The following is a 26,540-nucleotide window of genomic DNA, read 5'->3' as shown; positions in this document are numbered from 1 at the left end:
GATTTTACTGCTCCTCAGATGCTGCCTGAACTGCTGTGCTCTTCCAGGACCACTAATCCAGAATCTGGTTTCCAGCATCTGCAGTCATTGTTTTTAACCTCAAAGAGCCATAGTCTACTCTGTGCTTTATCATACTGTGATAAAGAGGTGTAGTTTAAAACTATAAACATTGGAAAAATGCAGACCGGAAACAATATGTGCAGAAAATTTCAAAGTAATTTTAGCTCTGCATGTATAAAAGTTAAACAGCAATGTAGAAACCATTGTTCAAGAACTCCCCTCAAGAACAACAAGACCCAATAAAAAATGATCACACGGATGTTCATCAGCAACGCAGGGTTCTTTGTTTCAAGTTATTCAAAACAACGTTATGTCCTTTCCAAAAGGAGCAGAGACATTATACTTGCAGAGCGCACAACACTGTTTCAGTGGATTCCATCCCTTTTGAGAACAAATGAAAGCTTTCTAAATTGTTGCCATGGAGCCCATTGTGGAAGCTGTTTCTGCTGCCTTATATTGTCAATAATAAATACACCATGTTACCATTTCATGGATGTTAAACCCAACTCCAAGTAAATCACTTGTTCTTAGTTATTGACCTATAACAGATACCCAAATGTGCCAATTGCTAGATACTGAATTTGTAGCAAGAAAGCAGAGCTGTATTTAGTCCAGCCTTTACTTTTTAATTATACACCATAACAAATTCCCAGCCACATTCATTACTATATGACAGTTTTCCCTTCATTCCTCCCTTCCCCCCCCCCCCCACTGTGATAGCCTTGTTTGTTCATCGAAACAAAATTATCCTTTCAACAAACAAACATGTTTTGCTCATATTCGAGAAATGTTCCATAGAAGTGTGTCTTTGATATTATTCTTAATTAAATTTTATGTTCAAGAATATTCTTCATTGATTTTCTAAATGAGGTAACCACTGTCAATATGAAGTACACTTCAAAGTATAACACAGCCAACTGCAAAGTAAATACCCCTCTGCTCCACATATTTGGGGACCTTTCTCATACATGACGGGACCACCTCTTTCTACATTGGCAGGGGAAGAGAGTAAGGGGCTTCTGCCTCCAGTACTGACTTAGCACAGATTTGAAGGATGGACCTATACAAACTGGTAGGTAGTCGAGACTGACCTAAACCAGTTCATACAAAAAATCTAACAGGAAATTATGCAGTACAGCAGTCTTGTCCTGACTTTGATAACAATTTTGTTTGTTATGCATTCTAGGAGGCAATGACCTACTGGTATTATCACTGGACTATTAATCCAGAAATGCAGGTAATGCTCAGGGACCTGCGTTCAAATCCTGACATGGTGGAAATTGAATTTAATGAAGAAATTGGAATTAAGAGTCTAATGATGATCATGAAACCATTGTTGATTGTTAGAAAAATCCATCTGGTTCACTAATGCCATTTAAGGAAGAAAACTGCCATCCTTACCTAGTTTGGCCTACATGTGACTTCAGACCTACAACAATGCAGTTGACTCTTAACTGCCCTCTGGGCAATTAGGGATGGGCAATAAATGCTGGTCTAGCTAGAGATGCCTACATTCCATGAGTTAAGAAAAAAAACAATATTCTTGGGTTTGTGGGTTTGCCCATCCTCAATGCATCTTGAAAAATGTGATGTTGAGCTGCATTTTAATACTGTTGCAGTCCATTATAGTTACACCCATAGCACCAATAGAAAGAAGACATTCCAGAATATTCCAGCAGTGAAGTACAATACAGTTCCATATCAGGAGTAGAATGCAACTTGGACAGCAACTTGCTGATGGTGCTTTTCCCATATTTCTGCTACCCTTGTCCTTCTAGGTGATAAATAATGGAGATTTGGAGGTGACGAAACAAAGAACAAAGGACAATAGAGCACAGAAACAGGTCCTTAGGCCCTGCAAGCCTGTGCAGACACATTTTGCCCTTCCATACTAAAGCTTACAACAAGCAATTCCACCCAAGAGATTAACATATGTAACCACTATTAAAAGCTATTGCAGAGGACTTTACAAAAGTGTGGACATGTAATATATACATTCACTGAGTGTACTGAATGCCAATATTAAAGAATTATTGATCACTAATATTCTGTTCAAGAACTAAACCAGAAAGTCTACGTTACATTCCTTCATGAGAGAATACTGTAATTGTAATTACAAAATAAAATGTTTCTGTCTCTTAGAATTTTTGAAGTGTTTTTTTCAAGAAGGATCCTAAAAGTCTTACTTCTGCTTACGTCGTAGAAGTTTAATATCAATGCTCCAACACAATGTACATTCTGAATGCCATATAATGTATTCCTAATCCATACCATGGAAATATCCTATTGTGTGACCCAAAGCATTAAAAGTTTTCACTCACCAGCATTTGAGCTTGTCAAATTGTACCGGGCATTTAACTTCTTGATAATATTTTCATGTATTTGGTACCATTCACTTTCAGTATTGCACCTAGAACAAAATGGAACACATAATTTTGAAAAGGAATTAAAAAGTATATGATTTATCTAAAAAAGTTATTATCAAAATACTTGCTCAGGCTATGTTCCTGGCTGACAGCACGCCAGATGATGCCCTTTCGAGTCAATGAGAGCGTATTGCAATAACATGGGGTGGAGGGTACAAGCTTTACTGCCAGAGTTCCATCCAAAATGTCACTCACTCCTGACTGCTGAGAGAAAAAAAAAATCTTGACTCTCTCGGGGTGTTACAAGTGGACGCTGTTTGAGCTCCCTATTCATTCAGTTACAAATCATCCGATTAGCTGCTTAAGTGTCCAGTTTATGGTTTAATTCTTAACACAACTGGATAAACTGTCATTTCCATTGGCAATCCACCCATCTTCCACTAAAATCAGAGTTGGAGATCAATGGAACATGAGGAATTTCAGATCCCACTCTGTGTGAATGCAACAGAATACTTAGAATTACCAACTGGTTTAAAATGCATAGAATTTTAAGTTTTGTTTTGTTTCAAACCTGATGAAGCATAAACAATCAAAATGAAGTCTCCTCAATGTGCTTACTTCACATGACCACTGAAAATAAATGATTTTGCTTCTAATTTTATTACATATAATTAAAAAGCCTGAAATTTCTTGAGTTTTGTTAGTTTCCACTCTGACACCACTTAAATAAAAATATTTATCTTGAGAGTACTGGGGAACTCACTAAACAATATTGTTCAATCACAACTCTTGGATGCAGATCACAACTTTTATTGAACAACTAAGTTCAGCCCTGCCTGCCACACTGTCAGCATACTTAGATGTCCCCCATCATTTATAATTTATTTAGAAATTTTATTTAATTTGTAAATGATGCATAACTTTGTTTATGTGAAGATGCGAAAGGAGAATTCAAAAAGTTGCAAAACACATTTCCCTCTCCCTTTCTCTTCAAACTCTTCCTTTCCCATTCAGTGGAGTTTACCCACTACACAAAAGCCAAAAGGGGTTATTAAGGTCACAACATACCATGGAGCACTGAACTTCATTTCTCTCTAATTACTCGCCATGTCTGTTCTCACAAGAACTGCTGAATAAAATTCACCAGAAAGAAATGACCTACATTAGCTAGTCCAGATGATCACAACCATCTCTGCCCCCTTCACGTGATCATTAAAGATAAAAGATTCTACTCTGCTGTTAAAGGAACATCAGATCAGCAATGTGGCTTGGTGATTTAACAAAGGTGCGCATGCATATACACACACACACACACACACACACACACACAAATTGCCTTTTAACAAATTTTCAGAACACTGAATTAAAGACTTTCCAATGTTTTAATGTTTATCTTACAGGCAGATCCTGTATATGAAAAACAAACATACCAGAATTGGAATTGTTTGCTTTTGTCAGGTATCTTGCTCAAATGGTGATGAAATGTCAGAGCAAACACTTGAGAGCAAGGCCCACAATGTCCTCCTCCAATCAGGCAGCACCTCTGAAATCAAGTGCGCAGTGAAGATATCCTGCCCAGCCAGTCAATCAGTGACCAGCAGCTCTTGCACTTGGCAATATCATAGAGAAGGTTTGCTGCTGTCACAACAACCACCAATATTGCAAGGACCAAGTGTTTTATGTGGATGCAACGGCATTTTTGGGTTGGGGTTGGAGGGGTGTGCAGTAGCAGTGGATTTGGAAGGGCAGGCCAGCCAATCCTTGCCTACCAGCCAATTCTTTGAATGTATATCCACCTTGCCCCCAACTGACAGGTAGCCCCACATCTCACTTACCCCAGCTTGAGCAGAGATATTTGCAGTCAGAAGGGCCTCAATTGTCAATGGACAGGAAAGCTGAGCCTGGGCCATCCAACACATAACTTAATTCAGGAAATCAGCAGCTTCCTGATACACATTCATCTCCCCCAAAACTAAGGTGCAATCTCTCTTCTGGGATTGGAAAATTCCAATTTAAGATTGTAAATACATAGTGGAGACGAGAAATAGTCAGGCTTAATATTTAGGCTATCATTTAACAGATATTGAAACATAGAAAAATCCAAACCTGAGTCGGGCATTCAGCCCTTCAAGCCTGCTCTGCCTTTCAACAGCATCATGGCTGATCATCCAGCTCAGTACCCTGTTCTTGCTTTTGCCTCATAGCCTTTAGTCCCTTTAATACCAAGAAATATATCTATGTATCTCATTGAAAACATTCAATGTATTAGCCTGAACCACATTCTGTGCCAGAGAATTCCACAGGCCCACCACACTCTGGGTGAAGAAACTTTTCCTCATCTCAGTCTGTATGCCTACCCACTATCCTTAAACTGTGTCCCCATGTTTTCTGAAACTAATGTGTTGGAAACCTGCAGTATATTAACACATTAACCGTGCCTTCCTTTATTTTTATACATGGTCGCAGAAAATGACAAAATACAAAATAGGAAATGGCATCACCAACCCAAAGAAACCTCAACACAAAAATAGAAAGCAACCATACCACCGATGCTTCATCCGGACACTCACTGATGATGTTACCTAGTCTGGTGATGAAACGTCTGAAAATGCACCTTCCAGCTCAGCGAGCAAATCTACATCCGGAACCTCAACCTGAGCTACAAATCTTCTCAAAACTTGCTAACATCAGGAAAAACTGTTGAAGGATTCACCCATGACTTGGCAGTCAAGCTGCCAATGGAATTGTATGATTCAAGCATGTCCTTACACCCATAGTTCATAACCACCAGGAGAAAAGCATTGTGACTTTGGCCAGGGCAGTGGAAAGGTGCTGAATTAGGAAGCTTACAAGTATTTTCTTATGGAATGATTTCCATAGTGATGTGAACATGAAAGACGACATACAAGCTTCAAACCAACAACTGGTAGCTTATTTTGTGCAAAAGCCATCAGGCAACAAGCAGATGAAGAGAAAAATATTCAACATCTTCATCAGGACATCTCAAAAAGAGAGAACTCCTGAAAAATGAGTTACCCTCATGTCACCAATCACAAATGCAGACATTCACACTTCTCTACATACAGCAGCATTGCTAGACAGTGAGACACAAGATAAAACAGGATGGTGGCCAACAATTAAATGACCAGCAGGGACCAACTCTATTGAGTTGGTCAATTATGAGCTGGGAAATAATATCATAAATCACATAATTGTTTTTGGAAATACAATGAGACAGGAATCTTGTTAACAGTAGCAAACAAATATTCTGTTACATATGTGTCTATCTCACAACCTGAAATCTAAGCAGTACTACCATAGATCATCCATTCCAAAGTACTGCAAAGCTCTGATAAAACATAGAACATTAGAATGCAGTACAGGCCCTTCGGACCACAATGTTGCACTGATCCGTGAAACCAACCTGAAGCCTATCTATCCGACACTATTCCATTTTCATTCATATGTTTATCCAATGACCATTAAATGCCCTTAAAGCTGGCACATCTCCTCTGTTGCAGCCAGTGCATTCCACACCCCAACTACTCTCTAAGTAAAGAAACTACTTCTGACATCTGTCTGATGGCTACCACCACTCAATTTCAAGCTACGTCCCCTCGTGCTAGTCATCACCATCCGAGGAAAAAGGCTCTCACTGTCCACCCTATCTAACCCTCTGATTATCTTGTATATCTCAATTAAGTCACTTCTCAACCTTCTTCTCTCTAATGAAAACAGCCTCGAGTCCCTCAGCCTCTCCTCATAAGACCTTCCCTTCATATCAGGCAACATCCTAGTAAATTTCATCTGCACCCTTTCCAACGCTTCCACATCCTTCTTATAATGTGGTGACCAGAACTGTACACAATATTCCAAGTGTAGCCAACCAGAGATTTGTACAGCTGCAGCATGACCTCGTGGCTCCAAAACTCAATGCCTCGACCAATAAAAGCTAACACACTATACACCTTCTTAACAACCCTATCAATTGTGTGGCAAATTTCAGGGATCTGTGAGCATGGACACAGATTTGTCTGCTCATCTACACTGTCAACAATCTTACCATTAGCCCAGTTCTCTTTCTTCTTGTTGCTACTTCCAAAGTGAATCACCTCACACTTTTCTGCATTAAACTCCATTTACCACCTCTCAGCCTAGCTCTCCAGCTTATCTATGTCCCTCTGTAATCTGCAGCATCCTTCAGCACTATCCACATCTCCACCGACCTTAGTGTCATCCACAAATTTACTAACCCATCCTTCCACGACCTCATTTAGGACATTTATAAAAGTGACAAACATCAGTGGCCCCAAAACAAATCCTTGTGGTACTTCACTAGTAACTGAGCTCCTGGATGAACATTTCCCATCAACCACCACCCTGTGATAGCTGTGGAAGATCTTTCCCACAGAATCATAACTTAAAATGGGCAAACACATTTTTTAAAAACAATAGTGCCTTCCCTTTTTAGGTAAATATACGTAACTATTTTAAAGATCATGTTATTTACAACTGATACTGCATCTGAGGTGTGCCTGAGGGAATGTTTAGGCTGGGAATGAGCAAGTGGTCATAGAGTTTAAATGCAGGAAGGCACCTTACACTCTTGTACACCGGGAAAATTCACTCTGTGTTTACACAATTAAACAGCCTCTGCAGTCCGTATGTTAGCCAAGAAAATGACTGATTTCAGTAATATTCTGACCAGACATGGGAGTCATGATCTCAGTTACCTTGTGATGGGGTAACTGCCAGTTGCATCTTTACAGAATGATCCTCAGTATGCTCTGGTTTGTGGGTCTAAAAGCACTATTGTCTCCCAACTCATCAGCAGCCACGAACCTTAAGTGGAGACTCTGACTGTGAACACGGTGAACTGCATTTCAATGGGGCCAGGACTGTCAGGTTCAAGACTGTCATGGACAAATCAGTTCATGCCCCACACAAATGTATAGTTTGAGAACAGAACGAATGAAGAGAAGATGGTCATTCAGCTAAGTTTTTAGCAGAGTTATCCAATTAGTGTCATACCCTTTGCTCTTTCCCCGAAGCTGCATAGATTTTCCTCAACAAGAATGCATTCCATTCTCTTTTGGAAGTTACTACTGAATCTGCTTGCACCACCCTTTCATGTAGCATGCTCCAGATTGTCACTTGTTGCACAAAAACATTTCGCTTCAAATGGATTCTTTCTTTCCAATTATCTTAAATCTTTTCACTCAGGATACAGACCTTCTTGCTTCAGGCAGTGGTTTCACCTTATATACTCCATCAAAGACCCTCACTATTATCAAAGCTTCCCTTCATCTTCTCGGGAGGAAAATTATCTCAGCTTCATTCATTGCTCCGTGTAATTGAAGTCACTCATCCCTGAAGTAATTTTGATACATCCTGGCAGAGATTGTCCAATCTACTATGTTGTGGTCAGCATTCCACAGAACAACTTTATGTGATATTCAATGGATCTCAGATGACTCATTTGTAGTCGTTCTTATACTAGGCGTGAACGTTCTTTCCCCATTGCCCCTGTATGTTGCCTCTACTGCCTCAAGGCCTTGTGGAAATGTTTGAAACAACATGCCTGAGGGAGGAAGCAGTTGTGTCTGGTGCAAAGTGAAAAGTGTTGGAGTAGGTAAGAATGCAGTAGCTGTGAGGAATGGATGGGAAATAAAGGCGGCCTTGGTTACACATCACACCACCCTGCCCAACCCCTAAATGACCCACAGTAGCTCAGTGGTTAGCACCGATGCCTCACAGCACCAGCGTCTCGGGTTCGATTCCAGCCTTGGGTGACTGTCAGTGTGGAGTTTGTATATTTTCCTCGTTTCTGTGTGGGTTTTCTCCGGGTGATCCGGTATCTTCTCAGTCCAAAACTGTGCAGGTTAGGTGAATTGGCCAAGTTAAATTGCCCATAATATTCAGGGATGTGCAGGTTCGGTGCATTAGTCAGGGGAAATGTCAAGAAATAAGGTTAGTGAATGGATCTGGGTAGGATACTCTTCAGAGGGTCAGTGTGGACTTGTTGGGCCATTTGGCATGTTTCCACACTGTAGGGATTCTATGATGACCCCAGACCACAAAATTCCTACTGCTCGAGGGCTCTCTCATTATGCTAAATGCATTCTTTTTAAAGGGGGATTCTCCTCTATCTCCACACACACCCATACTTAATTCACTGAAAACAAAAAATGCTGGAAATCACAGCATCACTGGGGAGAGCACACTCATGTTTGAAGCCTAGATGACTCTTCATTAGATGAAGAGCTCTGATGAGGAGTCATTTAGACTTCAAATGTTAGCTTACTCTCTCTCAATGGATGCCTCCTGATCTGCTGTATCAGCATTTTTTGTTTTCAGTACAGATTCCAGTATCTGCGGTAATTTTATCCCATACTTACTTTATTCTGTTGGGGGAGAGCAGAGAATAGGATGAATGAATCTCTTTGTCTGAGCTGAAGGTGTTAAACTAGCTTCTCTTTCAAACGTAGGAATGTTTTTAACAGGTAGATGAAGATGTCAAATTAATCAGCTTTGTTCTTTGAAAAATTTGCATCTTACAGCAACAGACTTGTCATTGACTTCTGCCTTGAGTAATCAAGCACATTTCATCTTTAAACATCACACAACACCAGGTTATAGTCCAACAGGTTTATTTGGAAGCACTAGCGTTCGGAGTGTTGCTCCTTCATCAGGTGATTGTTCCTCCACAAACACCTGAAGGAGGAGCAGCGCTCTGAAAGCTACTGCTTCCAAATAATAATAGTAGCGGCTGTACAGGACATTGGTTAGGCCACTATTGGAATATTGCGTGCAATTCTGTCTCCTTTCAATTGGAAAGATGTTGTGAAACTTGAAAGGGTTCAGAAAAGATTTAAGGATGTTGCCAGGGTTGGAGGATTTGAGCTACAGGAAGAGGCTGAACAGGCTGGGGCTGTTTTCCCTGGAGCGTCAGAGGCTGAGGGGTGACCTTATAGAGGTTTACAAAATTATGAAGGGCATGGATAGGATAAATAGAAAAGTCTTTTCCCTGGGGTCGGAGAGTCCAGAATTAGAGGGCATAGGTTTAGGGTGAGAGAGGAAAGATATAAAAGAGACCTAAGGGGCAACGTTTTCACGCAGAGGGTGGTAAATGTATGGAAAGAGCTGCCAGAGGAAGTGGTGGAGGCTGGTACAATTGCAACATTTAAGAGGCATTTGGATGGGTATATGAATAGGAAGGGTTTGGAGGGATATGGGCCGGGTACTGGCAAGTGGGACTAGATTGAGTTGGGATATCTGGTTGGCATGGACGGGTTGGACCGAAGGGTCTGTTTCCATGCTCTACATCTCTATGACTCTAAATGAAGAACAACTTTTGCCATTGATGGCCATAGGTGTGCGAAAATGTTCACTAAAGCTTGACAGTTTGCTTCTTTAGAAATACTGATAAAACTTCCTAATGTCATGAGGAGATCTCAGGTCATGTACTTCATATTCAGCTAAAAAGTACGAAAAGAGAAATTTTACTGTACATGTAGACTTTAAGCATGTGGTCCTCTTTGGAGTCCCTGGTATCTCTTTCAGTTTGCAGCAGGTCTGCAATGCTCAGAACTGCACAACCAAATGGTCGCCGATACTGTGCATTGCAAGTATTCTTCTTCTCTCCGGCAGCCATTCGACCTGTGGTGTCACACCAGATAAACATATATTTATTTTCAACAAATTTGCATGGAATAAATGTAGATTAAAAAATTAAAAGTCCTTTGATTACAAAGAAAATTAACTTTACCCAGTCTTATAATGTGAACAGTAATATATATATCCTTCCTGAGGTCACTGCTCCCCAAATCCTGAAAAAGACACTTAGAATCAGAACAGGTTGTAACACCATTTTACAAAGCTTTACTGAAATGCTACTTTGCTTTGGAGCTTCAGTTTTATACTGATGGTTTAAACAAGGTCTATATTAAATTAATATTTTAGCTGAATTGAGTAGTGTGATTCCTGATGGTCTAAAAATAGAAACCTTGAAAATAATTTTAAGTGAATGAAACAGAATTTTTTTACTCAGTTACTTGACTTTCCTTGAGCCACAAATTATTTGCAGCTGAGATGACAAATCTACTTCCATGTCAACAATAACAGTTTTACAATCTACCAGTAGCATTGATAGGAGTGAAAATTATGATTTGAAGAAACAATGGAAGTGATCACATAACTCTTTCATTAATTTTAAAAGCTGTTTCATTTAACTTAAAAGTTAGAAGCATCATTGCAGTTGTTATATTTCATATTAAATTACATAGAAACTTGTGCTATGAATAAACCAGAAAATGATTTTTAGTGTCTAACTTTTTCTCCCTCCTTTTATTGATGCAAAGACCATGAGGTATTGGAACGAAAGCAAGCCATTCATTCCACTGAATCTAGAATTTAGGAAGAGGATAAGGAGAAGAGACGGTTTATGAGGAAGGTAAGGGGGAAGTAGGGGCAGCAAGAGCAGGTGATGTTGGACATAGACAAGAGGTTCAACAAGGAACAACAAAGATGAAGGAAAGGATAAGAGAAAGGGAAAGAAAGACTGTGCAAGGAACAACTAAAAGGAAACAGCAAGGAGTGAAAAGGAGGTAAAAGGAAAGGGTAGTGGATTTTGTCAGAAACTAAAGGAAAGGCAGATGTGGGCGAGAAGGTGACCAAGACATGAAGCAGCAGCATTTTGGAACAGACCTTAGTTGAATTCTTTTGGGTGTGATGCAACCATATCATTTGTGTTGTCCTTGTATGATTTCTACTCCAATTTTCTTCATTTTGATTAGACAATCCAAGCCATCAGGGGCAAGAAATAACATTCCAAAATTTTATGAGGTTGATAGGTATGCAATTTAAGTGCACTAAGATGGGAGACTTTGATCTTTTGGGCCAGCCGCTGGAGGTAGTGCAGCTTTTGTGGGCCCACATCAAGACCTTTAAAGTCTTAAATCCTTATTATCATTGAGACAGATGGTAAGCTTTGGCTGGGGAAAGTTGTGTTCAGCTACCGATATGTAATGGAAAACATTGCTACTTGATGCCGCCTCAAATACACTGGGAAATTGCTTCTGTTAGGCGGGGAGACTAGGACCTGTGGGCACAGCCTTAAAATTAGAGGGGGGTCAATTTAGGACAGAAAGGAGGGGACGTTTCTTCAGCCAGAGTGGTGGGCAAGTGGAATTCATTGCCACGGAGCGCAGTGAAGGCCGGGACGTTGGGCGTCTTCAAGGCAGAGATTGATAAATTTTTGATCTCACAGGGAATTGATGGGCCGAATGGCCTTGCTTCCACTCCTATGTCTTAAGGAAATGGAAAAGGAATTTCATCCGAGATTTTCCTGAAATTGGCACAAGAATTATCTGCTACTTTTTAATAGAATTACTTGGGATAGAGGGAAGGTTGCACGGCTACATTGTCCTAAAGATGCAATGGCAAACCTAGGACTTCCCTCATTAGTCACAACATAAAATCGCATTAGTCACTAAATAAAATGTAATAACTAAATAATTCAGAGATCTCCTTTTTGTCAACTGTGTGATCAATAATAATTGTTTCAGAACGATATGAAACATGCATATCTCTGCCCAGGGTGAATCATTGGTCATAATAAAGGGTAGGCTGGTTCCTGTTTTAAGGCAAATACTTTTGTTTCCTTTGAAGTCCCACCACAAGTGGAATTTAAACTCAATTTTTTAAAACCTAGAATTGAAAACTAGTCTCAGTCATAGTGATTATGAAACTATTGCTGTTTGTTGTAGAGCCCATCTAGTTTACTCATGCCCTGTAGGGAAGAAAACCTGCACCAGAATTCAGACTGACAACAATGGATTGACTCTTAACTGCCCTCTGAAATGGTATACTGAGGCACATCAATTGAAGGGAAATTAGGGGTGAACAACAAGTATTGGCTGACCAGTGACATTCAGATTCCATGAAAGAAATCTAATATGAATTTGCCAATACAATTTAACATTCTTAGCCATTGATCTTGATTCAACCTTTTTGAATTCACTTCCCCAAAAAACTGCATAAATATTACAAGCACAACAATTAGCTTTCCACTAAGAACGTCATAGGTCACACTACAAGTTTACCACCTGATTAGCTTTCAAAACAAAGAGAGCTTCAAGATCTACAGAAGAGGAATATAAAGCGATTTCTGCAATTTATTAAAAACACGGTACAAATAGCATTTATGTTAACCAATCAAACAAGCAAAAGTTAAACTACATAAATGCTTGCCCTGCTAATCAGATATATTAAAAGTTAACTGTAAATGTTATACTTACAACAAAGAGAGTGCATTGCCTTTCCATTCTTTCCGGAAATTTCGGCAATCCATTCTTATTCAATTTTACAAAGAATCTTTCACTGCAAGAAAATGAAGGTGGCAATAAGGATTCATCATCTTTCAATGCAGTATCTATAATATTAGACATTACAATTTGGAATCGTCATGGTAGTTAGCCAACTGGAAGAAATTCATAATATTATACAAACTCCATAAATTATTTCTGTTCGTACAAGATATCAAGCCCTGCTCAAAGAGGACTTTTAAAAAATTATTGTTTTAAAGGCCTCCAGTTGCTGAAAATTCTATTTTGCATTATAGTTTCTTGTCATGCAGCCATTGAGACAGTGACTATATCCAAGTCTATTTGTAATCACAGTGACTTCCATATGATCATTGAATGATAGAATGACTTGCAGCCCATTACAGCTGAAGAGCAATTCAATTCGTCCCACCGACCTGGTCTTTCCCCTCCGTTCCCTTGAAGTTGTTTTCTTACCTTCAATTCCTTTCTGAAATTTATAATTGATTCATATTCCAACATCCCTTTGGGCAATGCAGTTCAGATCACAACAATTTGTTGTGTATAAAAGATATGCTTTCTTATGCTGCCTTTGATTCTTTTGCCAGTCGCCTAAACTTGGGTCCTCAGATTTTCGACCCAAGTTTCTCCTCATTTACAGCTTTAAAACTGCTCATGATTGCGTATCTCTCTCAAAACTCCTCAATTGTGTGCTGAGGAGAACAATGCTGGTTTCTCCTGTCCCACAATCTGGTGGTCATTCTAGTAGATGTTGAAGCATAAGTGTTCTGTGCTTGAAGAAATGCCATATGCATAAGAATGATGCTAGCTTATAAAATGAAATACAATAATTTTACAATTGGAAGAACTAAAATAAAAGAAACTAACATGTAAATTAAGAAACTCTCAGTAAGCAACTGGCTTTGCTATACTTGAGAGATTTAATAAAATGGTGACTACAATGTAGTGTGTCAGTAGCACCTCACATGAGCAGGAAGAATCAAGCATTCATCCCCTCCAGCCTGCCCCATCATTCTAAAAAAATCTTAGTTAGTGTACCACAGGCCTCAACTCTGCTTTACTGCCAGGTCCTCATCACCATGAACTCATCAATATTTCAATAATCTATCTATCTCCTCTTTCAGTACTTTTAGTCATCTAACCTTGACAATATTCTGGGGTAGAGAATTTTAGACATGGGTCTGGATGAGTGGTGCTGGAAGAGCACAGCAGTTCAGGCAGCATCCGAGGAACAGTTCCTCGGATGCTTCCTGAACTGCTGTGCTCTTCCAGCACCACTAATCCAGAATCTGGTTTCCAGCATCTGCAGTCATTGTTTTTACCTAATTCTAGACATGCACTACCTTCAGAGAAGAAATTCCTTTGTTTCTCAGTTTAAATAAATATCCTCTGTACTGAATAATTATGTTTCCTGGTCTGAGACTCCCCCACTAACAGAAACACCTCCTCAACATCAACCATGTTAAGTCCCCTCAGGATCTTGTGCGCATCAATAAAATCATCCCTTATGTTTCTAAATTCTAATGAATAAAGGCCTGTTTAGCCATTCTTGATAATTCAGCCCCTTCAGCATTTCAAATGCAGACGTGTTGTCAAAACTATGAGGTTAAAATCCTTTGTCAAAGTGTGGTGCTCAATTAAATGTAGAATATGTTCCTAGACACTAATTAATACATGACGACTACGTACATCCAATTTAAAATATAGGTTTGTCTCTCAGAATTGAAAGTATCTTAATTTGTTTTGACAACTTTGAATATTGGTTTGAAGATGGGTCTTTTGGAAAGAATAGATTCACATTTTCAAGAAAAAATACATCCCTGATAAATCTTCAAAATGTTTCATCAATTTCAATTACAATAATGGAATTTCTGGAAAATTGAAATGGAAGCAGAAATTAATGGAAACAAATCCATTCACATCAAAAATGAGAAAGAATAGATTAATGTGTCAGGTCTCAAGCTATGGGCAGCAGTGTGGCACAGTGGTTAGCACTGCTGCCTCACAGCGCTGGAGACCCGGGTTCAATTCCCGCCTCAGGCGACTGACTGTATGGAGTTTGCATGTTCTCCCAGTGTCTGTGTGGGTTTCCTCTGGGTGCTCAGTTTTCCTCACACAGTCCAAAGATGTGCAGGTCAGGTGAATTGGCCATGCTAAATTGCCCGTAGTGTTAGGTAAGGGGTAAATGTAGGGGTATGGGTGGGTTGCACTTCGGCGGGTCGGTGTGGACTTGTTGGCCGAAGGGCCTGTTTCCACACTGTAATGTAATCTAATCTAGTCTCCTGATGAAGATGAACCATCTTTTTCACTTTCAGGAGAACGATAAACCTCAGCATCTATTTGCTCTATATTTAAGTTGCACTCATTAAAATTCATATTTCTAAACAGTAACATATAAATATCACAATTTTTTGAAAATGCCATTAAACTGATTCAGAAATTAAAATAAAATACTCAGTAAAAAGTAAGACGACAAGGACAGAGGTTTTCCCCAAAGAGGAGTGAAAATCAAAAGGAGGAGTTCTTTCAACTAGTCTTTTGTGCTTCCGTGTGGACTGGGAAAAGCAGTTCTAAGAACTGGCCATCTGCTCACTTTAGTTGGTGAGCAGTTTCTGTGGACCCAAAGGAGAGAAAAAAAAATGTTCAAACAAATGCATGGAAAAAAGGAACATTTAACTTGATAACTGGAAAAATCTTAAAAAGACACATATACTGCTAAAACGGCCCAGATCACAACAGTCTGACATTTCCTGCATGGATCCAGAAAGATGCACATGCAACCTGATCCCAAGTTATTTACATGGAATAAATGATTGCAGAACTTATGGCAATTTATACCCATTGTTTTATGATTTATTGATTCCTCCACCCAGCCACACAGGGAGCCAAGATAGTTATGCTGTTTTGCTTTTTCTATTCTTTCCATTATTTTAAAAAAAAGGATATTTCTCACTGAGGTTTGTCCTGTATTTTCTGCACCATTAAATGGATTTTTATGGCATTAGTAACAGACCCATTAAAATTGAAATCTCGCACAATTGAAGGCGCTTAGGACTGCGTGACTCATGTGCATGAATTATGGTGAATAAAATGAAAGTTTAAACTTTCATACTTAAAGAAGAAAAAAGATGAAACAGTGGGTGTTTACTAATTTCCTACAGTCCTGATTGTTTACACAGACCTCTGTTTGTGCAGATATCAGTTTAGTCTCATGACATTAGCCGATGGAGAAATCGCCTGGTCAACAAATTACTGCAGAAGCTTTAAAAAAACATAAAACAAATATTTGTTTTAATTCTTTTACTTTTCTTGACTAAGTTCATGAAACTTGTTCTGCACATTCCACAAATACTGAAAAGTAAACCTTGCCATAAAATGATTTATAAAGAAGCCATGGACTTAACTAAGGAAAAAGATACAGAACTGTATCTCAGGACTTCTGGAATAAGCTGGTCATGCAATTTTAAAATGAACGATATCCAGTTACTGCAATATTATACATAGCGGTTTGAAGGAATTGAAGGGTCCAGTCATGTCTTTCAGTAAAGTACAAATCACTGTCTGATTTCTTCTTAAGTACCTCAATCCAAGGAATTAATCATACCATTAGAATTACTAAATTTATTTTTATAAATCGGTTCAAAAAAGTTGGTTCACAGAATTGCTAAATTTGACCACTGTTTTAAGTTAGTTGCCATAATAACAGATTTCTAATAAAAATATTTCTGTTAATCTCATTTCAAACTAAAACAGAATTTGAATAAATGTCAGTAAAAACGTTATTTTGTACAATGCCTAAGTATCACACCCAGGAAGACATCACATTTGCAACTTCAACGCGACTGACAAGTTTTTGGAAAGTTTGAAATTAAATCACAATGGGTGGCAACCACCCCTTGAAAAGGACATGCCAAAACAACACTCCAATGTCGAAATTACACCTGTCATTATCAAAGATAATCCCGAAACATAGTCAAAGGATTTTGATGGTACGTCACCAAATTTGCAGCCTAACAAAGGAAACCTGACAAGAGCAGTTATCTAAAATTGTTGCAAAGGAGGATCGCTGTCCTTGAAACATTAACGTTGCTTTCTTTCCACATTTGATGACAAACCTGCTGAGTTTCTCCAGCAATTGGTTTTTATTTCAGATTTCCAGTTCTGTTGTTTTGTTATCTATAAATTACATGTGAAAGACCACATTTTGCTTCCATTGAATACCAACAGCCATTGACCATGTGACTAAAACTGTGTCAGTGAAATCCTTTTGTGCCAAACGTTCAAAAGACATGGATGTAGTTTACAGAATAATACTAACAAGACAACAGATACCTTTTCCTTTTAAGAACAAAGAGACATAAACATTTTTTGAGGAAACTTTCCAGCCCTGATTCTGAAGCTCCAACTCTACCTGAAAAGAAATTAGACCTTAAGATAACATCACGACTTCCTGCTGAGCTGAGCAGCTGAAGAGACCTCTTTTCAAATGACCCCTGCAGTTCGTCTGGATATCCAACTCCATTTACATGAATTTATCTGAAATACACTTCCGAACAGGAAAAGAAAATATTGTTTTATTTGATACTGAAGAGGCATGGTGGATCAATGGTTCGCACTACCCTCAGCACCAGGGACCCAGGTTCAGTTCCAACCTTGGGCGACTGCCTGTGTGGAGTTAGCATGTTCTCCCAGAGTCTGTGTGGGTTTTCTCCCACACTCCAAAGGTGTGCAGGTTAAGTGGACTGAATGCTAAATTACCCCATAATGTCCAGAAACATGCAGGCAAGGTGGATAAGCCATGGTAAATGTGGGATTGTTGGGGATAGGGTCAGGGGTTAGGTCTGGGGAGTATTATCTTCAGAGGTGCAGACTTTGACAAAGGGTCAGTTCGACTTGAAACGTCAGCTCTTTTCACTCCTTACAGATGCTGCCAGACCTGCTGAGATTTTCCAGCATTTTCTCTTTTAGCCTCTTTCTGCACTGTAGAGATCCCATCCTATGACATGTTAACTATTACTTTGGTTTAACATTTGCAGAAATGCACTACCTTCATGAACTGCATCTTGAGCGTGTGGTGTGTGACTGATAGCATTAGGTCTATTGAGGAAAGTGTGAAAATAAATAATTCTCTTTGTTTAATCTACTGCTACATTTAATCACAGAAGTTGGCTGCTGGTAATTTTAAATGCAGACACACCAGTAGGGTTTAAAAACACAAACACATATCTTTTCAAAAATAAATCACATGATTACAGACAAGAGGGAAGAGAATTGGTGGGTTCAAGTTTCTTCCTTCTCCTCTCCTGTCCATAACTTAAGTAAATCTAAAGGTTCATATTGCAGGAGTTTAAAAATTAATTGCTCACAAATATTTTAAACTCAACCAATTGATCCTTAATTCTTCCCCCAACTGGGTCAGGGCTGTTTTTCCAAGTTGATTAGGGGGTGGGTCAAGGTCAGTTCTGAGGGTCAGCTCAGTGAACATCAAGGGAGATGATCAGGCAGTATTGCTGTGATGGAAGTTGGCAATGTCAGTACAAGGGATTAGAGGCACCATGCTGAAATTCAAAGGAAATAGTAACCGTGAAGGGAAGCAACTCAACATATATGGGAAGGAGACAATAGTGCATTAGGGGATGTGGGTTACTATGTAAGGAAGGGATGGTCATCAATGGTCACAACCACTCTGGTTTCAGAAGGGAACAATGCAACTTGATGGTTGCATGACCACGTTATAGGGCCAGGGCACTATTCTCTCCTTCCCATATATGTTGAGTTGCTTCCCTTCACGGTTACTATTTCCTTTGAATTTCAGCATGGTGCCTCTAATCCCTTGTAACGTTGGGTAACGTTGGGAAGTAAAGACATAAAGGAAAGAGGCTGGTTGGAAGAATTGAAACCTCAGTACTGATGGGGTTACTGATAGGATTGCAAGGAAGAAAGGAACAATCAAGTTCACAATTGTGTGTGTTGGGGGGAACCTGGGTAACCAGGCTGAGCCTACAATACTCTCTGCCAAAAGTGGGCTGCTTTCCTTCCATCATCATGCAAATTGTAAGTGCGCAATTTATTTGTAGCAGGTTGGATAAATGTTCTTTCTCTTGTCTGCATTTTCTCCTGAGTGATGTCAGGGGCAACTGTATTAATTATGTATTTATGCAGTGTTGATTGAAAACATCTGTACGCGTGTGAAATGTATACATTGTCAAACAATGTGGGATACAAATCCTGTCACAAACAAAGCTGAACAAGACATTGGTCATCACATGTTGCTCATAACCACCTCTGAAGCAGAAGAAATTACAGGCAGCCTTATAAGTGGCATCCGTGGACCACAATTCATAAAGAAAATCCAAAATGTCTTCAGCTGCTCAAGGGCCTGGAGATTATTTCATCTCACCTTCAAATACAAGTAACACAATATGCTCTTATATGAAAGTTTGCCTTTTTGGGTAATGAAGGGGGGAATAACTCATCAGCAATCTTACCACAGTCTCAATCTCTCACTGTACTTGTGAGACTTGGCCTGTGTTGTATTCAGAATAAGGTCTGTGTACAAGCATTCCATGGCTCTGCTTGTCTCAATGTTCCTCTGTGTGGAGGATTATACTGAACTGACATTTGTGTATGATGCAAATGCCGACTGCTCACATTACCAAGATTTGGAGATGCTGGTGTTGGACTGGAGTGTACAAAGTTAAAGATCACACAACACCAGGTTATAATCCAACAGGTTCAATTGGAAGCACACTAGCTTTCGGAGCGACGCTCCTTCATCAGGTAATAGATACATTACCAAGGACCTCTTCTGTTTCTGATCTTCTCCACACAGGCATGATTTAGAAAATCTGTTTGTCTCACCACATATACAGCCAGACCTGCTGAGCTTCTCCAGCACTTTACTTAATTGAAAAAGTGCCCAATCTATCCAGCTACAGCAGGGATTATCATCATTTTGCCTACAGTGCAACGATTGACTATAAATTTGTTGTTGCAATGAAAGCCAAGCAGTCCCTGTTTGTTTCCAGAGCAAATGCTGTTCTTTTTTGGTTTGCTTTTTCATTACTTTTGCTGCTGCTGAATAAAAAATATCTGAAGTTATCCAGTATGTGAAGTTCCTACATTGAACAATGAGATATTGAGGCCACACTGGGCATCAGGGAAAGACTGGCACTCCCTCAAACAGGATTCTGAGATAACATGTCACGAAGGATGGAGAATCTGTGGGTCTCGGTTCATAACTCACAATGCGTTCACAAATGTGCATATTTGCAATGAAATGTTAGCCATACCTCCTACTTACTGCCAGAATCATGCGTTTTTGGTTCCTGCCCCACCACATGCTTTGTAAAGGGCAGTTCCTGGCTACCATTGCTTGACCTGGTATAGGACTGTGTGTTAAAATTTAACGCTGGAAGTCCCGGGTGGTCCCGATAGTGGCGGCTCCTTCAGGCTGCAGAGAGGGATGACAACGTGAGTGGGGCTCCATGCAGGCATGGCGGATAGCTAATGAGACGAGTGGAGACTAGTGTGAGAAACTGTAGGAGAGGTCTTAGACAGAAACCTTTCACCAAAATTGATACTTTGCCAACTTGTGGTAAATATCAGCCTGTCATAACCTCATGAACAGCTTTATTAAATCAATTCATTTTTTGAATAATTAACCACAGAAGAATCAAGATCTCTCTGCAGGCCCTCTCTGGGCACAGATCTGCAGTCCTTTGCTCTAGTGAACAAGGCACAGACCAATGACATGATAACTGTGACCTCACTCCAGGTGCCCCTTCCTCACAAGCCAACAGTGGGGATGTCATTACATACCCAGCCAGAGGAGGGACCACTTACAGGCCCCACAGGACTCTTCTCTCAGGATACTCCAGAGATAGTCAGGCCTTCCACCTCCAACAATCCTGCCAGTCTCAAACATCTGGGAGATCAAACCCACAAAGTTCAACCCGCACATGGAAAGGGCAGACTCAGCATGTCTGGGGCTCTCCAGACATACCCGAATGTCAAAAGGCTCCACTGAAGAGGTTCCCTCTATCCTTGCTGGAGAGGCCAGACTACACCCAGAGATAGTGGGAAGGAAAGAAAAAAACTGAACTGAGGGCATATCCTTGGCACAGGTGACACATCGTAAATTGCTCTCACATTTGTAAATGTATATTCATGTTCAATTATCAGCTGTGTGTGTGACTGTTGTTTTCGTTGCAGGCAAATACTGCAGGTGCAAACCAGGTGTAGCACAGTGCCATACAGCAACATGTCCATCCCTTTCAGTAATCACTGATAACAAGCATGACTGGCTGTCTAGCACTGCATCAAACAGTGAGACAAGATAGAATACTGTGAGCTATGCATGTGTAAATTCTGAAGTGCATAAAGGCAAAACAAGACAGAAATACAGTGAGCATCCAAGTTGGTGCAAAGTGAGTGGGCGCTAAGAGAGCAAGTGAGGGACCCCAGATGAGCCTTAACCAAATCCTTGGCATGAGTAATTGTCAATGCTGTACATTCGGTATGTGTTTGATGCCAAGCTCTCTCAACAGCAGGCTCTGGTCGTCCCTAGCCGTGAAGCATATCTGCAGATGTTTGGGACTGCTGACCAAGGTAGAGGCCCAGAGGAGTAAGCAGCGAGCTGGACACTCTGATTTTCATTTCAGGAATTATCACCGTCTAGTTTAGTTGGCACATGGGTGAAGAAGAAATCCAAATCAAAGTTTTAATTGCATGCAATTTGATGCAAATAGATTTCTTGCCACTCATTAGTGAGATTCTTACCAATGCCATTCAAGCTTTCGTTGCAGAACCAGACTTTCTTTAACAGCAAACACCATATTTCTTTCAATTGACCCACCATTGTCGATATCATTCATGGATTGGGCAAAGTGAGGAGAAATGGAAAGAGGACAACGCAAATATGCAAGGAGAAATTCATATCTCTGCCCTCTTTAGAATCGACTATCTGGGGAAGGCAAGGGATCATGCAAGGTAAAACTAATCATTTCACCTTTCAATCTTTTTGGTAAAGTATGGCACATGCATATTTCAATGTACTTACAGGTGCAGTACACATACTTAGTTCAACTGAGGCCTGAATTTCCAAGAACCGTGTAGTTTCTGTCCTTGTGAACAATGTGATACAGACACTTCATTCCAATTTGTATGTTTTAATGCCTCACAGGGACAGGAGAGCACTGTCTCGTGCCTGAACACTAAAACATAATCCTGCTGTATATTGAATTTAACTTGCATGAAAAGCACACAGATACACAGTAGGTGAACTTTCAGAAACTTTTAAGCAGTGGTGAGAAGCTGGCTATAAACTTTACACTGTAACCTATGGAACGTAATATAGAAAACTGAAGGAAGAACACAAAATAAAGTTGAATGGCTTAAGTTGCAAATGGATTGAAAAATGGTGCACTGTCGGGGTCAGTGTTGGATCTGCAAACTTTGACAAAGGAACCACATCTTGAAATGTGGTGTGTCATAGAAGTCAGGGTTGGAGAAAGGATGTGGTGTTAAGGAGAACTGTAAAGCTTTTTGGAAGAGAGACAGTATAATCAGATTTCAAATGTCATTCAATGCAGATACCTATGAAGTTTTATATTATGAAAGGAACACAAAGAATGGAGAAATATACTTTCATGGAAAGATTAAAAATCATTTCATAAAATTGTGATGAATTTTCATACAATGAACAGAGACTAGTTGCTCAAAAAATCCCCCATTTAAAATTGTCATTAAAGGTGAAGGACATTAATGTAACAAATGTGTTAGTGGAGCACAGATTAGTTCAGGGAGAAAAACAGCTGAATTTGGATAAATACTTGAAACAAAAGAAATACAGGACTATTAGAAGAAATTTGAGAGAGAGATCAGTTTTGGATTATGCTCACTTATCAAGTAGGCATGTAAAATGCCATTGCCATGATCTTAACTTAGTGAGAGGGCATGCCTTGAAGCTACTCAGAGCATATGGGAGGTTACTGCTGTGTCACAATGTGGTGAGGGATGGTAAACATATGGCACTCCCACAGAACACCACAAGCTTTCTTTCAAGTTTATTTTTAGTGGCACTGTTGGTGTTTTCCAAGTTCCTAGTGTCCTTGCTGGGAATGCGTAAAGGGCACTGCTTAGCTTCATTCCCATCCAGAAGGTTAGTTGGAAGGATTTGTTCTTCAGAAGGGACAGCAACCAAGAATATTTGAAATTAGAAAGGTTCCAATTGGCAAGTTGAAGTAAGTTACCCTCAACCTTGTCTGAGAATCTGTTTATTCAAGGCTACTGCAAAACAAACTGAGATGAACCAAAAAACTGGAGGAAGAATGAAGAGAAATATTTAATTTTATACAGTCAAATTTTCACAGTTGTGAGATGAGTAAAGAAATGAGCCAATGAAAAGTAACTTGGGAAAGAGACATGTTGTGATGAGTTGTGATTTCAGCACGAGTGTAAAAGTAGCTAGGTATTTAAAACTTATCTTTGTCTATACAGTGAAGATTCCATGACTTTGGATAAATACAGGTCAATTGGAGAAATTTGACTGAGAGATCAGTATTGAATTGTGCTTCGATATCAAGCAGGCATATCAAGTATCATTGCTATGATTTTAACTTAGTGAGGGAGCATGGTCATGCCTTGAAACTCCTTTAACTTCTCTGTGCTCCAACATGCTGCATAAAGAAGTTTGCTTTGTTAATGTCCTTCACTTTTAGTGTCATGCACTTCATTTCAGGAGTCCTTCAACTTATACCCAGAAGTTAGTCAAACTCTTCTAGTGGAGGCTGGTACAACTGCAACATTTAAGAGGCATTTCAATGGGTATATGAAAAGGAAGGGTTTGGAGGGATATGGGCAGGTGGGACTAGATTGGGTTGGGATATCTGGTCGGCATGGACAGGTTGGACTGATGGGTCTGTTTCCATGCTGTACATCTCCATGACTATGACTCTATGACTGGAAAATGCTGAGAGGAAAGAAGCTTATAGCATAAAGCACAATGTGCAGATTTTGGTGAGATATATCCCATATTTTGGGAGCATCAAATGCTATTGATCTTTATAGAAACAGTTCTCGAACAGTTAAACAGAATATCTTACGGAAAATAAAGAACATGAAAGCATGGAAAGGATTAAAGCATGAAGACCACTGCCAATCAGTGTTCCGTGGAAGGCAGGATGGGATAACCATAATGGAATTTTCTTACACCAATTAGCAGAGTAAAGTTAAGGCTGAAAGGTCACTATGGTGAGATGGGATAACACAAGGAATAAAGCAAGTTTCTCTGTTAAGAGTTATTATGACAGGATTGGGACCATAAATATTTGGGACATGACATTAAAGCATCCAATTAGTAGTTAGTAGAGTCAGCTTCAGACAGGAGACTATTGTAATAGATGGAATAGCTAAATATCTATCATGACAGGTTAGTCTGGAATGGACGATCATTGTAGCAGAGCTGATAATAAATATCTAATCATAACATTAGGAAAATATTAAGTTGGGTCTGGAATGAATGAAAGACCATTGTTGCAAGAGTTAGCACTAAATATCTAATCGTGACATTAGCATAACATGAAGTAGAATGTACAACTAAAGAGATAATGGGAACTAACATCACTGGTTTATTGGGTAGCTAGAGTGAGGAACTTTGATTAATATAGTTGGACATGCTGACAAGCTAACAGAAACATGATAAAAAAAATAGAAAAATCCACAGACCCTGAGGTTCGTGGGCATTCAAGAATCAGCTTTCTCAGTGTCACGGTTTTTTGTTTGCAAATAAAAGACCTACTTCTTGAAGAACTCTCTGCGTCTCCTGGTGTTTCTCTGTATTTTCTCCACAACAATCTCAGAGGAGGGTCTGGGAAGGAAATATTCTTAAAGTCTGTATTTATTGGATGCTCAAAGTCTGGCAGAAATTTTCAAAGGCGCAACATCAAAGCCCATAGTCCTTCGTGAGTTGAATTAAATTGCTACTTATATTTCACCTTATTAAGTAAATTCAGATCAGGTGCAGCTTTCTCCAGACCTTCCTTTTTGGAGAAAGAAAACAAGCTTTTCCCATATGCTTCACATGTCTTCTTCAAATTCTACAAATTTAATCTGTTAACCTAACAACCCATTTGAAGGAAATTAACATGTAAAAAAGCTGTGTGGCACAGGCTAATCTTTTGATAATGTAAATAAAGTGGTAATCTGCTTTTAGACCAAAAATTCTGAATTACAGCTGGGATGGAGAAAAGAAAATGCTTCAACAGCACAAAGGTCACAGTGATCATGGGAGACTTCAATATGCAGGTGGACTTGGTAAATAATGTTGCCAGTGGATCCAAAGAAAGGGAATTCATGGAATGCTTACAGGATGGCTTTTTGGAACAGCTTGTCATGGAGCCCACAAGGGAGCAGGCTATTCTGGACCGAGTGCTCTGCAATGAACCAGACTTTATAAAAGATCTTAAAGTAAGGGAACCCTTAGGAAGCAGCGATCATAATATGGTAGAGTTCAGTCTGGAGTTTGAAAGAGAGAAGGCAAAATTGGATGTAATGGTGTTACAATTAAATAAAGGTAATTACAAGGGCATGAGAGAGGAACTGACAAAAATAGACTGGAAGCAGAGGCTAGCGGGGAAGACAGTAGAGCAAAAATGGCAGGAGTTTGTGGGTATAATTGAGGACACTGTACAGAGGTTCATCCCCAAGAAAAGAAAGATTATCCAGGGAGGGATTAGACAGCCATGGCTGACAAAGGAAGTCAGGAAATGTATTAAAGAAAAAGAGAGATCCTATAAAGTGGCCAAGAACAGTGGGAAATCAGAAGATTGGGAAGGCTACAAAAACCAACAGAGGATAACAAAGAGACTAATAAGAAAGGAGAGGATCAAATATGAAGGTAGGCTAGCAAGTAATATTAGAAATGAGAGTAAAAGTTTCTTTCAATACATAAGAAACAAACGACAGGCAAAAGTAGACATTGGGCCACTTCAAACTGATGCTGGAAACCTAGTGATGGGAGATAAGGAAATAGTAGGAGAACTTAACAAGTACTTTGCGTCAGTTTTCACAGTGGAAGACAGGAGTAATATCCCAACAATTAAAGGGAGTCAGGGGGCTGAGTTGAGTATGGTTGCCATTACAAAAGAGATAGTGCTAGAAAAGCTAAAAAGTCTTAAAATTGATAAATCTCCTGGCCCCGATGGGATAGTTCTGAGAGACGTGGCTGAGGAAATAGCGGAGGCATTGGTTGAGATCTTTCAGGAGTCACTGGAGTCAGGGAAAGTCCTAGATGATTGGAAGATCGCTGTTGTAACCCCATTGTTCAAGAAAGGATCAAGACAAAAGATGGAAAATTATACGCCAAATAGCCTAACCTCGGTTGTTGGTAAAATTCTAGAATCCATCATTAAGGATGAGGTTTCTAAATTCTTAGAAGAGCAGAGTCTGATTAGAACAAGTCAACATGGATCTAGTAAGGGGAGGTCATGCCTGACAAATCTGTTGGTATTCTTTGAAGAGGTGACAAGTAGGTTAGACCAGGGAAACCCAGTGGATGTGGTCTATCTAGACTTCCAAAAGGCCTTTGATAAGGTGCCACACGGGAGGCTGCTGAGCAAGGGTGAGGGCCCATGTTGTTCGAGGTGAGCTACTGGGATGGATTGAGGATTGGCTGTCTGACAGAAGGCAGAGAGTTGGGATAAAAGGTTCTTTTTCGGAATGGCAACCGGTAACAAGCGGTGTCCCGCAGGGTTCAGTGTTGGGGCCACAG

At 39.7% G+C, this 26,540-nt stretch overlaps 1 protein-coding gene across 7 annotated transcripts in view; it reads right to left on the bottom strand.

Moving 5' to 3' along the window:
• Positions 1–26,540, bottom strand: part of LOC140458056 (dedicator of cytokinesis protein 4-like) — a 488,962-nt gene that overhangs the window by 255,423 nt on the left and 206,999 nt on the right. For all 7 annotated transcript variants that reach the window (XM_072552082.1, XM_072552088.1, XM_072552083.1 and 4 more), the window contains exons 9-12: positions 12,725–12,806; positions 10,195–10,255; positions 9,938–10,085; positions 2,382–2,470 (exon numbers count right to left, since the gene is read on the bottom strand). In XM_072552082.1, coding sequence (XP_072408183.1) covers positions 2,382–2,470; positions 9,938–10,085; positions 10,195–10,255; positions 12,725–12,806 — 380 coding nt within the window. The remainder of the gene's footprint in view (positions 1–2,381; positions 2,471–9,937; positions 10,086–10,194; positions 10,256–12,724; positions 12,807–26,540) is intronic.

Source organism: Chiloscyllium punctatum, chromosome 32 (assembly GCF_047496795.1).
Source record: "Chiloscyllium punctatum isolate Juve2018m chromosome 32, sChiPun1.3, whole genome shotgun sequence".
In the NCBI taxonomy this organism is placed as follows: Eukaryota; Metazoa; Chordata; class Chondrichthyes; order Orectolobiformes; family Hemiscylliidae; genus Chiloscyllium; species Chiloscyllium punctatum.
The sequence above is the reverse complement of the archived record's forward strand: the minus strand, read 5'-3'. Positions and strand labels throughout refer to the sequence as shown.